Raw genomic sequence first — 16,128 nt, 5'->3', positions numbered from 1 at the left:
ACTAACTTGTCAATCTACCGTGTGGCCATGTGGCCAAGTGGTTAAGGCATTCGACTAGCGACCTGAAGGTCGTGAGTTTGAGCCCCAGCCGAGGGAACGTGTTGTGTCCTTGAGCAAGGCACTTAATCACACATTGCTCTGCGATGACACTGGTGCCAAGCTGTATGGGTCCTAATGCCCTTCCCTTGGACAACATCAGTGGAGAGGGGGGACTTGCAGCATTGGCAACTGCCAGTCTTCCATACAACCCTGCCCAGGCCTGCGCCCTGGAGTGTGAAGACTTTCCAGGCGCAGATCCATGGTCTCGCAAGACTAACAGATGCCTTTATTTATTTGTCAATTTACCAACCATATAACTCCATTCCCCAGCATCAGTGAACTCTCACTATATAGATACTAAGTTTTATATTTCTTGTTGAAAAGGACCATTCTGCATTTCCCTATGTTATACTCCATTTGCCGTGTCTTTGCCCACTCACTTATCTGTGCAGAATTGCACCTTTCTTATGTCCTCTCAGCAATTTATTTTGTACTTTGAGCTGTCAGCAAATTTAACAACTGTATTGTAAGACGAGGCTGAGGCCCTAGCACTGATTGATGACACACATAATTTTGCCAACCAGAAATAGATGCGCTTTATGCCTACTGTTTCTTTTTTAGCTAACCCATCTTCTGTCCGCACCTCTACATCATGAGCTTTTATTTTCTGCAATAATTCTTGAGGCAACACCTAGAGCAACATGTTCTGGAAAACTATGCAAAACACATGCCTAGAAGAAGTCAGTGGCAAACCACTCCTGTGAAATTTGCAAATTGAAGAATTGCCAAGAACAATCATGGTCATGAGACAATGATCGCCTACGTCATACGATACGGCACATAATGGCAATGGTGATGCAAGCACATGAGAGATTCTGCAGGTGCTGGAAATCATAAGCAAGACACAGAAAATCCTGGAGGAACTCAGCAGGTCAGGCAGCATCAATGGAGGGAAATAAGCAGCTGGTGATTTGGGACAAGACTTTTCATCCGAAAATGTCCATTGATTATTTCCCTCCATAGACCTGCTGAGCTCCTCCAGTATTTTGCAGAATACACACAAAATATTGATGGATCAGGCAGCATCTTGGATCCTTGCTAGAGCCAAACTGGGAGTCCTGATTATGGAGCTGGATACCATGTGGCACAAGGTGGAGATGGAGACAATTTCCCGGTAGATTACATACATCCCTTTATCCACAGGATCTTTTTCTAGTTGGCAAGACGAATCAGCATACAGGGAGGGAGACTGAAAATTTGTAACAACCTCTCACTCAATGTCAGCAAGACCAAGGAGCTGATTATAGACTTAAGGAGAGGGAGACCAGAGGTCCATGAGGCAGTCCTCATCAGACGATCAGAGGTGGAGAGGGTCAGCAACTTTAACCTCCTGGGTGTTACTATTTCAGAGGAATACCTACAACATGCTGGAGGAACTCAGCAGGTTGGCAGCACCTGTGGAAACGATGAGTCGACGTTTCCACGGATGCTGCCCGACCTGCTGAGTTCCTCCAGCGTGTTGTGAGTGTTGCTTTGACCCTAGCATCTGCAGATTATTTTGTGTTTACTATTTCAGAGGACCTGTCTTGGACCCAGCATGCAAGTGCATTTGTGAGGCGAGCACAGCAGGGCCTCTACTTCCTTAGGAATCTGCAGAGATTTGGAAAGACATCTAAAACTATGACAAACTTCTGTGGATGCGTATAGACTGGTTGCATCACAGCCTGGTATGGAAACACAATGTCTTTGAGTGGAAAATTCTACAAAAGCTAGTGGATTCGGCTCAGTACATCATGGGTAAAGCCCTCCCAACCATTGAACACATCTACATGAAATGCTGTCGCAGGAAAGCAGCATGCACCACGCAGGCCATGCTCTCTTCTCAGTGCTGCCATCAGGTAGAAGCTACTTGCTCCACCAGGTTTGAGAACATTTACTACCTCATAATCAGGCTTCTGAATAAAAAGGGATAACTGCACTCACTTGCCGCACCATAGCAATGTTTCTACAACTAACGCTTTCACTGAAACAACCCTTTATCTCATTATCTCATGTTCTTGTTATTTATCGTTATTTATTTATATTTGCATTTGCACAGTTTGTTGTCTTCTATGTTCTGGTTGATCCTGGTGACGTATATTTACCTTGATAATAAAATTTACTTTGCACTTTGAAGACTGACCAAGTGATCAGCCTATATATGTTGCATACATTTAAAGGATCTTCAAATGACTTTAATAACCCTCAACCATCAGGCTCATGAACAAAAGAGGATAACTACACTTATCTATTGAGATGTTCCCACTTAACAACTCTTTATCTTGTTATTTCAAGCTCTTGTTACTTATTGCTATTTACTTACATTTGCATTTGCACAGTTTGTTATCTTGAGCAACACCTCATCTACCATCTTCAGCCACTTGGTATGAACATAGAATTCTCCAACTTCCAGTATTTCCCTCCTCCTCCCTTCCCCTATCCCTATTTTACTCTGCCCCTCCCCCAGCTATCACTTCCCTCATGGTTCCGCCTCCTTCTACTACCCATTGTGCTTTCCCCTATTCCTTCTTCACCTTTCCTGCCTATCCCCTCCCTGCCTCCCCTCTCCCACCCCTTTATCTTTCCTCTTACTGGTTTTTCACCTGGAACCTACCAGCCTTCTCCTTCCCACCCTCCTCCCCTACCTTTCTTTATAGGGCCTCTGCCCCTTCCCTCTACGGTCCTGACGAAGTGTTCCGTCCTGAAACGTTGACTGATCATCTCCAGGATGCTGCCCGACCTGCTGAGTTCTTCCAGCGTGTTGTGAGTGTTGCTTGTTATCTTCTTTGCTCTTGCATTGATCCTGATTACAGTTATTATTCTGTAGATTTGATGAGTATGCCAGCAGGAAAAGAATCTCTGGGTTGTATGAGCCCGATAATAAAATTTACTTTGAATTAACATTACTTTTAACTTTACATTGAGTAACTGTAACAAAAACCAATTTCCCCGTGGGATCAATAAAGTATGACTATGACTATTTTCTTTCATATAGCTACATTGACTTGATTAATTGCCGTGAATTTTTCTGTGCCTTTAGTGGCAGTTTATAACATTTTCTCTCTGACAGATTTTAATCTTGTAGTTTCCTTCTTTCTCTGTCCCTCTCTTATTTTAATAAATGAGTCACATTTTTCAATCCAATTGAACCTTCAGGCAAATACTCACCTGATTATCTGGTCGCACAAGAAAAGCTACAGACACTGGAATCTAGAACGACACACCCAAAGCAGGCCAGGCAGAAAGAAATGAATAGTTGATGTTTTGAGATGAGACCCTCATCAGGACTGGAAAGAAAGAAGGCAAGAAGCCAGAGTAAAGTGTCTTCTGCTCTTATGGTCTAATTGAAGTATGGATGGTACTACTTGGAAGCAGCTCATAGAAGGTTTCTATGAATAACCCTTGAAATCGGTGCACAAGTTTGCTCAGGTCAGATGTGACAATTAGGAGACTGAGACTGGGCTTGATTGAAACGTACTTGATCCTAAGAGGTCTTCACAGAGTGAACCTGGATGGTCACTACTTAAAAATCAGGCTTGACCCACAAAAGGTAGAGAAGAGAAACGTTTTCTCTCTCAGGTGGTTGTGTGTCTTAGGAACTCTTTTCCAAAGGGACAGAGGAAACAGACAGTGGCTGTCTCCAAGGTAAAGAGGAAGGCAGTGAATGGTTTCCTTCGGTGGGCGGCTATGTGGAACGGAGATCACAGTGCGATTTCCCATGGTCTTGTTGTTTGGTGCAGCCGACGATCCCGGGCTAAATGCCATGCTCCTTCTCCCAAAAAATCTATCCATTTGGCCATGGACTACTGTCTCTTCTGATCCAGCACTCAACATCCCTGGCGTGGGACTTCAACCCATGACCTTAAAACTCAGATGGTTGACTGCTGACATTGTCCATTGGCTAGTCCTGTTACAAATCGCTTCCAAGCTTGCCCCCCACCCCATTAAAGTATTTGTTGCGCTTTCCTTTCAATAGGGCGCGACGCTATTGAAGTTCAGGGCGTCAGAGTTCGCAATTCAATCGCAGCGTCCCTCCCCTCCCCCGTAGAATGCGTGGGTTTTCTCCAATTCCTCCGGTTTCCTCCCACAGTCCAAAGACGGTACTAATTGGTCATAAATTGTCCCGGGATTAGGTTAGGGTTAAATCGGGTTGTCGAGGGTTGCTGGATAGTGCGGTGCGCCGCTCCTATTTCGCGCTCAATCTTCAAATAAGTTCTATAAACTTTGAAGTTATGCTGTCAAGGTTGGACCTAATCAGACTGTTTTATTTGGAGCATCAGTAGCTTAGGAGTGAGCTGATAAAGTATATACTGTAAAATCACGAGAGGTATACGATAGGGTAGAGTCTTGTTTTACAAAAATAACAGTTGATCCCGTAAATGTAGATTATAGAAACTTTGGAACTCTTTCCCAAAGGGGCCGTGAAAACAGACTATTGACTATTTTAAAGTAAAGGAATATGCGATGAGGAAGGGGGTGAAAGGGTGGCGTAGCGGTAAGCCTAACGCTTTACAGCGCCAGCGAAGAGGGGCATAGCGGTTATACTTCATTAGGAGTTTGAGGAGATTTGGCGTGCCACCTAAAGCACTGGAAAATTTCTACGGATGTACAGTGGAAAGCAGTCTAACTGGGTGGCGGGGGGGGGGGGGGAGCGGATGGTGTCTACTGAACAGAATCGAAGTTTATAAACTTAGTCACCTCCATCACGGGCGCTAGCCTCCCCAGTATCCAGGACATCTTCAAGGAGCGATAACTCAAAAAAGCGGCATCCATCATTGAGGACCCCCAACGCCCAGGACATGCCCTCTTCTCATTGCTGCCATCGGGTGGAGGTAGAGGAGTCTGAAGGCACACACTCAAGAACAGCTTCTTTCCCTCTGCCATATGATTCCAAAATGGACGTGGAACTCATGAACACTACCTCACTACATTTTTTTTTGTTTCTGTTTTTGCACTATTTGTTTAACTATTTGATTTACATATATACTTACTGTAATTAACAGCTTCCCCTGTATTATCATGTACTGGGACACATTCCACCACCTGTGCCAGCGATATTAAACCTGCTTCCGATTCCCGCGGCGGCCTGTAAGGGATTTGCACTTTCTGCATGTGTCCGCGCGAGTGTCCCCGGCTGCTCTGGTTTTCGCAGCAGGCCAGGCAGCATCTCTAGGAAGAGGTACAGTCGACGTTTCAGGCCGAGACCCTTCGTCAGGACTAACTGAAGGAAGAGCTAGTAAGAGATTTAAAAGTGGGAGGGGGAGGGGGAGATCTGAAATGATAGGAGAAGACAGGAGGGGGAGGGATGGAGCCAAGAGCTGGACAGGTGATTGGCAAAGGGGATATGAGAGGATCATGGGACAGGAGGCCCAGGGAGAAGGAAAAGGGGGGGGGGGAACAGAGAATAGGCAAAGAGTATAGTCAGAGGGACAGAGGGAGAAAAAGGAGAGTGAGAGAAAGAATGTGTGTATAAAAATAAATAACGGATGAGGTACAAGGGGGAGGTGGGGCATTAGCGGAAGTTAGAGAAGTCAATGTTCATGCCATCAGGTTGGAGGCTACCTAGACGGAATATAAGGTGTTGTTCCTCCAACCTGAGTGTGGCTTCATCTTTACAGTAGAGGAGGCCGTGGACAGACATGCCAGAATGGGAATGGGACGTGGAATTAAAATGTGTGACCACTGGGAGATCCTGCTTTCTCTGGCGGACAGAGCGTAGGTGTTCAGCAAAGCGGTCTCCCAGTCTGCGTCGAAACGTCGATTGTACCTCTTCCTAGAGATGCTGCCTGGCCTGCTGCGTTCACCAGCAACTTTGATGTGTGTTGCTTGAATTTCCAGCATCTGCAGAATTCCTGTTGTTTGCTCTGGTTTTCACCCGCATTCCAGAGGTACGGTTATGGTCAGTGAGTTGTGGGCATGCGATTCGGCGGCACCCGCAGGCTGCTCCCAGCATATCTCGGACTGCGTTGGTCGGTAACGCAAACGATGCATTACACCGTGTTTGGATTTACCTACGAGAAATAAAGCCTATCTTTATCTCCCACGTACCCATATATAGCACTGGAGGACATCGTTTTAAGCCGAGAGGGGGAAAGTTGAAAGAAGATGTGCGGGGCAGGAACCTGGTGCCTGGAACGGGTTGCCAGGGGAGATGGTGAAAGCAGGTACGAGAGTGGCGTTGAAGAGACATTCCATCAAGCACATGAACGTGCAGGGGATGTAGCGATATCGAGCAAGCGCGGTCAGATAGGTTCAGTTTAATTTGGCATCGTGCTTGGTACAGACAATTTGGGCCCATGTTCTATATATCTATCACGGACGGTTACGATTTTACTTGAGGCTACGACTGTTTCCAACTGATTGAGTTTCGTTTGACTTAAGAGCTCTTTGTCTTCCAGTGATATTGTATTTCCTTAGTAGTAGGAGGAAACTTTGGGGTGGATGGTATGTGCGGGGAGCCCTGGATAAACGAGCTGGTCTCGTCTCTCCGGGGCGACGTGCCAAGTAGGGGGCAGTGTGCCTTTAAAAGCGGCATCCTTTACCGGCAGCGCCGGCTTTCGGACCGACCCTACCCTCCTCGAAGTCGAATAGGGAGGCGAGAAGCCTCGGTGTCACGGGCACACCCACAGCATCCGGCCAATGGCAGCGGGGAAAGAACCAGGATGCGATGACGTGACGGTAGAAGCCGGTTTCTACTGGGGGGAGATTCTCCAACTTCACGCTGTGAGCAGGAAGCTCGGGTACAGAGAACTCTCTCTCTCGGTGTTCCTGCCTTGTCGCTAGCAATCCGCAGTGGAATCGAACGGAGGGACGGTCTCAACAGGAGAGGGTCAGAACACACACAAATAAAAACCGCCACGTTACATCCAAGATGATAGCTGCTCACCTTGTAGCGCATTACTTCGTAGAACTGAAAGATGACCAAGTACAAAAGGTATGGCATTATTTTACTTGCGGGGTGAATCCTCTTATACTTTCTGTGTGGCAGTGATAGGCTTTAAGAACATCGTTATGAAAAATTCCCCTCTCATTAGAACAAAGTTTCCACGTTTTACTCAAAATTTCGCTTACAAAAGTAATGTATTCAACTTGTCTGTAATGATGACGTGTTGCGCAATTTCCAGCAACCGGGGACGCCGCATCTGCTATATTTTATTTGAATTCGCAATGGTGTATGTGAAATCAGAGGAGGGGGAATTTTGGTAATGTCGGTGATGGTCCTGGAAGTTAAAAAAAAAGTTTCTTTAAACTTTTTACACGTTGATGAGGGAATGAGGCAAGTATGCGGTTTCGGGAGGTTGCCACAATGCGGAACTATTATCGCCTTGATTCATCGCCCTGTTAGAAATGAATGAGTTGAATATTTTGTGACCTTTCATAGTTCACTGCTTTTTACTTGGCATGTGTCTGCGAAACAACAAAAAAAAAGATGATCTGAAATTTCCCAGGGCAAAGACTTCCTTCTAAAGGACGACGACTCTTTCCTCTTCTACCGCCAAAGTAGTTTTAACTTGATCCGATTTCCTGTAGCCACGGGTAACGTGTAAGTGTTATCAAGAAGCGTGAGCCTTCAGAAGCAATATTCCCTCATCAGGAATCCAGGTCGATCAAGGCTAGAGATCTCAAGTCTTCAGAACTTCTTCAAACAGTCTCGATCCGAAACATCGGCTTTTTATATATCCTGCCACAGATGCTGCCTGACCGGCGGAGTTCCTCCTGCATTTGGTGTGGATTTCCAGCTTCTGCGTTATCAATTGTTTTCTGGTTCACCGTTTTTCCTTAGAGCTGTTCCCCTCACGCCTTTATAACAGCTGTATCCCCTCTACCTTAAACACGAGGAAGTCTGCAGATACTGGAAATCTAGAGCGACACACACGCAAAATGCTGGAGGAACTCAGCAGGCTGCTGTCATTATGTAGAAGCGACAAAAGCTTCAGAACTCGAACCACTAGGCTGAAAAACAGTTCCTACCTCTCAACCATCATAGAAAGGGATAACTACACTCACTTGCCCGTCAATGAAATGTTCTTACAACCAATGATCTCGCTTCAAGGACTCTTTATCTCACGTTCTCGTTATTTATTACTATTTATTTATACTTGCATTCACACACCGCATCTAGGAAAAGAGTACAGCGGACGTTTCGGGTCGAAACCCTTCGGCAGGACTGGAAAAGTGTTTCCTCGCTCTTGCTGTGCAGATGGAAGATCTCAGTTTAAGGTGCTAGGCTGCCCATTTCCCTCCGCGGATGCTGCCCTGGCCGGTCGTCATCTTGCTTGCTGCTCTTTTCTTGCCCACGCCGGGGTCACCAAGGTGCCTCGTTTGTGGGATGCGGCCCGGTCTCTGTGGAAAGGTATTCTGTCCCCTTCAAGCGCCTGACGCAGTAAGCTACTTTCAGCTTCGGATGCAATGTTACCAGCTGTCCACAACCGCTCCTGCCTAGTACAAGTTCATCGTCCTCACCTATGCACGCGTCAACAGAGCAGCCATTAGCAGAAACTACTTTGGTGTGAAGAATAGATTAGGTACCGATTAGGTCAATTATCAGCTGGATGCTAGATTTCCTAGTGTGATAAAGAGGTACGAGAAATATTTCTCTCAGAACAGCGTACTGGTGTGAGTCACTCGTCAGATCACTGTGGCCAGGCCATCTTTCGGTAAATCTGACAATTTGAGTGAATGACTGTACGAGACGCCTCCTTTCCCGCTCCCCCGTGATTGCTGTTCCCGGGAGACCAGCAGCGTTTTGAGTATTAACTCGGTTAAGCCTTAACTTTGCGCCTGTAAGTGTTCGGTATGGAACCTTCTCTGGTATCCATGGGTAGGGAAGAGCGTGGCCACTCTTCTCGCTGCTGACATTATATAGGAGGGACAAAAGCCCCAGGGATCGCACCACCAGGCTGAAGAACAGTTCCTACCCCTCAACCATCAGGCTCTTGAACACACTCACTTGCCCCGTCATTGAAATGTTCTTACGATCAATGATCTTTGTCTCGTTATCTCATGTTCTCGTTATTTATTGCTATTTATTTATATTTGCATTTACACAGTTTTGTTTGTCTTCTGCACTCTGGCAGATATAGATATAGTTACTGTCTGTAGATTTGCTGAGATTTGCAGGAAGGTGATCTTTGAAGTGTAATGGCCGGTGTAGAAGAGCACGGAGGGAGAGCTAAACCAGTGTGAACTCTTTGCAAGGAGTCCCAGCTCCTGAGTAGGATCAGTTCCAGAGTGAAATATCCGCTCCTTGCATTTTTTTTCCAAGTATTTAACACCTCATTTGAAGGCTACTATTGACGGTATAAATTACCCTATCGCTCTCCAAACTGTGTAACTGCTCACGGGGTCTCCGCTGTTTCCTCCAGCAACCGGCTTCATTATTTACGTGTCCAGCTGCATTAGCCTTTCACTGTGAGGGTAACACTATATTCTGTGTTCTGTTTCTCCATCGATAGCAAGATCTGAATGCATGAGACGCACGTGACCATAATAAGAGATTCCAATGCACTTCCGAACCCTTCCAACAGCATCTAATTCCTTCATACCTTAAATGTCTCTTGTTAATTAATATCATACAGTTAAAACTATATCAGAAGTTAATAAGCCTGTAAGCTGGTGTTTCCTCAGGACCTGATGTGTCTGACTTTTCATTTATAGTCATAGAAAAAGTACTTCACTGAAACAGGCCGTTCGGCCCATCTAGTCTGTGCGGAACCATTTAAACTGTCTTCTCCAATCGACCTGCACTGGGACCATAGCCCTCCATACATATACCTATCCAAACTTCTCTTAAACGTTGATATGGAGCTTGCATGCACCACTTGTGCTGGCAGCTTGTGCCGCACTCTCACCACTCTCTGAGTGCAGAGGTTTCCTCTCATGTTCGCCTTAAACTTTTCTAGGTTTTTACAGGGTCTGGTTGCCAGCCCCATGCCCAACCCTTCTCCTTTTGTAGCCAGGCTTGGGGCCACCCATGGCAGTGTAAGCGTAGAGGTTTGTATAATGCTATTACAGTTCAGTTCCCACCACTGCCTGTGACGAGTTTGTATGTTCTTCTGGTGACCTCGTGGGTTTCCTCCGGGTGCTCCAGTTTCCACCCACATTACAAAGATGTATGGGTTGGTCGGTTAACTGGACACATGGGTGAAATTGGTTGGTGCTAGCCTGCTGGGCCAGAAGGGCCCGTTACTCAGCTATATCTCTAAATTAAATTGAAGTAAAATTAAAACTCGGTGCCAAAATGGCATGCCCGCAGTGCTTGGCAGAACAATGCAGAACACAGAATGTCAACAACAATGAAACAACAACAGCAAAACAAGCCCCATTCCTCCCTCCCACCCACGGACACACGACAACCCTCCAACTCCAGGACAGATCTCCAATATCCAGGCTTCGGCCACTGGGTTTTGACTTCTGGACTTCTTCATGTTTTGTTCTTTAGTATTGAAGAGACATAGAAAATAAATATGAGTGAGTAGAGTCAACAAGGATTAGTGAATGGGACATCAAGTTTGACTAATTATTGGGGTTCTTTGAGGATGTAACTATTAGAATTGATTGGGGCAGAATGGTGTATGGTGTATTTGGAGATTCGGAAGGCTTTCTACACCATTCTGCACAGGGGTTTGAGAGAGTCATAGAAAAGTACAGCACGGAAACAGAACCTTTGGCCCATTTAGTCCATACCAAACCATTTAAACTGCCCAGTCCCATCGACCTGCATCTGAATTACAGCCTTCCCATCCATGTACCTATCCAAACTTCTCTTCAGTGTCGAAATTGAGCTGGCATGAACCACTTGCGCTGGCAGCTCGTTCCACACTCTCACCACCTTCTAAGTGAAGAAGATTACCCTAATGTTCCCCTAAACTTTTCGCACTTTCACCCTTAACCCATGACCTCAAGTAGTAGTCCCACTCAACCTCAGTGGAAAAAGCCTGCTTGCATTTACCTTATCTAAACCCTTCATAATTTTGTATACCTCTGTCAAATCACCCTCAACCTTCTACATTCCAAGTAATTAAGCCCTAACCTATTCAACCTTTCCTTATAATTCAGGACATCCTGGCAATGTCCTTGTAAAATTTCTCTGTACTCTTTCAACCTTATTTACATCTTTCCTGTAGGTAGGTGACCAAACCTACACACAATACTCCTGGCCTTACCATTATCTTATGCAACTTCAACATAAAGTTCCATCTCCAGTATTAAGTACTTTGATTTGTGAAGGCCAATGTGCCAAAAGCTTTCTCTGCGACCCTATCTGCCTGTGCCGACACTTTCAATGAATTACGGACCTGTATTCCCAGGTCCCTCAGTTCTACTGCACTCCTCAGTGCCCCACCACTTACTGTTTAAGATCTGCCCTGGTTGGTCCTACTGAAGTGCAACACCTTGCATTTGTCTGCATCAAATTCCATCTGCCATAGCTCCAGCTGGTCCAGACCTCACCACAAGCTCTGTAGGTAGGTGATCAAACAGATGAATAAGGTTAGGACACATGGAACTGGATTAATATGCCAGCATGGATCAGGGCTTGGTAAACTAATGGCAAATAAAAAGTAGGAATATACAGGGCCTTCTCTGTTTTGCAGGTTGCTTTAGTACCACAGAAATCAGATATTGATTTAGGTCAATGATTTTTTCAGAGTGTCCCAAACGTAACATGTTTGTTGATGACACAAGATTAAGAGGGAATGTGAGTAGTGATGAAGATTTGTGTGACGACATTAATGATTGTATTCAATGTAATATATTAGCCCAGCCTTGTTTTGTTTTGTTTCAATTAGTTTTTGGTTTAGTTTAGTTTTTTTTCTTAGTTTTTTGTTACTTTGGGGTTTTTTTTCTTGTGATTTTTTAAAGTTTTTCCTTTTATCATGATTAACTATATCGAGAGTTTGGGAGGTCTAGTATACTTGTATTATCTATTGTTTTACTTGCACTTGTCTATTACCAATAATGTAATTCAATCTCTTTGTATTGCTATTGTTACTATGTTTATGAACCTGAAAATTAATAAAAAGATTAAAAAAAAGAAAGATTTGTGGAGGAGGTCTGGACAAGCCGTGTGAGAGGAAGATAATATGGCAGATGCATCACAATGTGGGAAAACTGTGAAGTTATCAACTGGTTGAAAAGAACCCAGAATTGTTGAGTATTTTCAATACTTGGCAACACACATGAAATGCTGGAGGGACAACAGGCCAGATGTTTAAACAGTCGACGTTTTGGGCTGAGACCCTTCATCAGGACTGGAAAAAGAAGAGAAGTTAGAGTGAGAAGGTGGGGGGAGGGGAGGAAGAAGTACAAGGTCGTAATGGTGATAGGTGAAACCAGGAGAGGGGGAGGAGGTGAAGTGAAGAACTGGGAAGTTGATTGGTGAAAGAGATAAAGGCTGGAGAAGGGAGAATCGGATAGGAGAGGACAGAAGACCATGGAAGAAAGGGAAGGGAGGGGAGCACCAGAGGGAGGTGATGGGCAGATAAGGAGATGAGGTGAGAGAGGGAAACAGCAATGTAGAATGGTGAAGGAAAGGGGGGGGGCAACTACTAGAAATTTGAGAAATAAATGTTTACTCTTCGACTGTTTACTCTTTACCATAGATGCTGCCTAGCCTGCTGATCTCATGCAGCATTTTGTGTGTGTGTGTGTGTGTGTGTGTGTGTTGCTTTGGATTTCCAGCACCTGCAGACTTCCTTATGTTTGTGATTTTCTATACTTGATTGGACACTCATATATTGGAGAAAGACCTGTTTTTTTCCCCACTTTTTGTTTCCAGGGTGCCAACCAGTATCTATGTCAGTAACTTACATGCAACCTCATGTGCTTTAAGTCAGTATGTTGAGTGGGATCTTATTAAAAGATTTGTTGTTATATATTCTGTGTTTTTCAATTGTTTTTTTTTGCCATTTGTATGATTTGTTCTTTTTTTGCATGTTGGGGGTTTTTTTTGCTTTTCCTTGAATGGGCTCCATGGTTTTCCTTGTTTCGTGGCTGTCTGTGAGGAAGATGAATCTCAGGGTTGTATACCACATACATACTTTGATAATAAATGTACTTTGAACCTTTGACTTCTGAAGGTCCAAGTACCTCACATCCACTAGTTCTCTGTCCATTCTGCAGGTTACATCTCCACAAATTGCCAGTGCATTCTTCGGGCATAATTTTCCTTTAATAAATCCACATTGGTGTTGTCCAGTCTCTCTTATTTTATCACTGTTGTGCTTTTGCATGTTTTATAATAGAGTCTAGTTTTTCCTCACTATGGATTTCCTACTAACAAGACTATAATTCCCTATCTTCTCTCCTCTTCCTCCTGCTCTAGAGCTGTACAGCAACAATTGGTATTCTGACCACCACCATAGATTTTCATCTCCCCACCCCTCAGCCCTGATGCATGGTGGATGATCACACAGTACAGTGTAGTCGTAAAGCCAGGCTGCTCTGACACCACTTCACAAAACACAGCCTCTACCACCAAGTTACATAGCTTACTGATCTGAAAACTCCTTCATTAACATTGGCTCGAAAATCCCTTGCAACATGACTTCGAGATGACCTTAATCTCTACAGCCTTCTCAGTGGTGATTAGGAACGGACCAGAATATAAAAGCAAGGATGTAATGCTAAGGCCTCACGGAGTATTGCGAGCGGTTTTGGGCCCCTTATTAAAGAAAGTATGTGCTGACACTGGGGAGGGTTCAGAGGAGGTTCACAAAAATGATTCTGGAAGTGAAAGGGTTATCATATGATCAGCGATTGAAGGCTCTGGTCCTGTACTCATTGGAATTTAGAAGAATGAGGGGGAATTTTGTTCGAAACCTAGCGAGTCTTGAAAGGCCTAGATAGAGTGGATATGAAGAGGATGTTTTCTTTGTGGGTGAGTCCAGGACCAAAGAGCACACCCTCAAAATAGAGGGATTTCCATTTAGAACAGAGATAAAGAGCAACTTCTTCAGGCAGAGGGTGGTGAATCTGTGGAATTCGTTTGCACAGGCAGCTGTGGAGGCCAGGTTACTGGGTGCATTTCAGGCAGGGGTTGATAGGTTCTTGATTAGTCAGGGCATTTAAGGCTGTGGGGAGAAGGCAGCAGAGTGGGATTGAGAGGGAAAAAGATCAGCCATGATGCAAAAAAATGAAGCAACCTCGATGGGCCTAATGCTGCTCCTATATCTAAAATACTAGCCTAGACAGTAACGACGAGTCTGTATATTGCATAGATTAGTGTGATTGCAGTTTCCAGATCTTGATACATTATATTACTGTGCTCTTTCTCAGTAGGTGTGTTGAACACACCTACATGAAATGCCGCCACAAGAAAACAGCTTCTATCATCAGAGGTCCCCACTACCCAGGCTATGCTCTCTTCTTTTATGCTGTCATCAGGTAGAAAGTACAGGAGCCTCAAGACTCACACCACCAGGATCAAGAGCAGTTACCACCCCTCAACCTTGAACGGCTCTTGAACTGAAGGGAATAACTACACTCACTTGCCCCATCATTGAAATGTTCCTGGAACTAATGATCTCATGTTCTCGTTATTTATTGCTATTTCTTTATTTTTGCATTTGCACAGTTTGTTGTCCTCTGCAGTCTGGTTGGTCGTTCATTGATACAGTTACTATTCTATAGATTTGCTGAGTATGCCCACAGGAAAATGACATGTATGTACTTTGGTAATAAATTTACTTTGAATTTTATAGACCCTAGAAAAGTTGCTTACTGCTGAGAATAAAAAGCATTACAATCTCACCATACCAGTGCACAACCAAAAATACTCTCCCCAGGTAATTATACAGGCCCTCCTGGGTTATGAACAGGTCCCTTTTTTATAGACGTCCATATGTTAATTTTTCCTGTATATTGGACAATAACATGATATGGTAAGCTGATCTCCACAATATTGTAATGAATGGCATTAAAGGCACATAAGGCATGAGAAAGATCAAATGTTAGAAGTGGAGAGAGAAGGGAAGCTCATTCTGCTGTGCAGCAACAAGAACCTTTCGCCCACTGGTTGTTTGTCAGGCTTTACGAGTAGCTTTTCACTGCTTCTTCCCTTTTGTATTTCCTTGTTCTACTGTGAAAGCCTGCAAGAAAAGAGTAGTATATGATGACGGACACGTACTTCGATAATAAATCAAGTTTAATTGCCATTCAACCATACACGGAATGAAACAGCAATCCTTTGCGGCCAAGGTACAATCCATACACAGCACGTTCAAAATAGTGAGCAAACAAACCCTCACACGTACATAGTCCGAGATCCTGAGCAACACGTCCCACAAACTGATGGTAGAGTTCTTGGCGATCCAGCTTGCCATTCCATCCATCAAACACTAGAGTGATATGGTGGGCTCCGCGATGGTTACACCGTAATGTGATGAACTGAGGCTGTGGGTCTGCTCCAGCTGTACCTGGCTTCATGCCTGTGGAGTCACTTTTGTTCTAGATGCTGCTTGCTTGCTTTTACTGTTTGCATGATTTGTTATTTTTCCCTCTCTGCATGTTGGGTGTTTGACATTCTTCTTATTCTATGGGCTCTTCTGGATTTCTTCGTTTTGTGGCTGCCTGTTAGGACATAAATCTCAAGGTTGTATAATGTATACATACTTTGACAATAAATGTACTTTGAACTTTAAATATATACCTTGTTTGCTTACATAATTCAGTACGGGTTATATGTAAAAGTAAGTGAATGGCATACGTCATCATGCCTCCGTGTCTTACGTGCGCGCTTCACTTAAGAAATGAGAAAAAAACAAAACAAAGTAGGTGTATATACCAGCTCTTGTGTTTTTCTTTTGATTAGTTTCTGAAATTTGGAGTGTATCCGTTTCCCGGGATTTCATTCCAAGCACCTTTCAAAGGCCCATCAGGACTGTTGCAGTGTCTGATGAGCGAGCATCCAGTTGGCAATGGATCAAGAGGCGTGATCCATAGACCAGTGTTGCTGGAACACAAGCCAGGGCCTGATCAACCCTGGCTGTGTTGCCTGGGTGAGTGTGTCTGATGTTGAAAGACCCTGAAACATCCAAAGACCCCAGGTTA

General features: G+C 44.5%; 1 protein-coding gene across 3 annotated transcripts in view; it reads left to right on the top strand.

Moving 5' to 3' along the window:
- Positions 1-6,754: 6,754 nt before the first annotated feature.
- LOC140201879 (hexokinase-2-like) overlaps positions 6,755-16,128 on the top strand; it is a 104,410-nt gene continuing 95,036 nt past the window's right edge. For 2 of the 3 annotated variants that reach the window (XM_072266636.1, XM_072266635.1), the window contains exon 1: positions 6,756-7,012. In XM_072266636.1, coding sequence (XP_072122737.1) covers positions 6,950-7,012 — 63 coding nt within the window. In that variant the 5' untranslated portion in view covers positions 6,756-6,949. Of the gene's footprint in view, positions 7,013-16,128 lie in introns of all 3 variants that reach the window. The other variant, XM_072266637.1, reaches the window with a different exon arrangement.

This window comes from Mobula birostris, chromosome 8 (genome assembly GCF_030028105.1).
Source record: "Mobula birostris isolate sMobBir1 chromosome 8, sMobBir1.hap1, whole genome shotgun sequence".
Taxonomy (NCBI): Eukaryota; Metazoa; Chordata; class Chondrichthyes; order Myliobatiformes; family Myliobatidae; genus Mobula; species Mobula birostris.
Note: the sequence above shows the minus strand (reverse complement) of the source record. Positions and strands in the feature narration are given on the sequence as shown.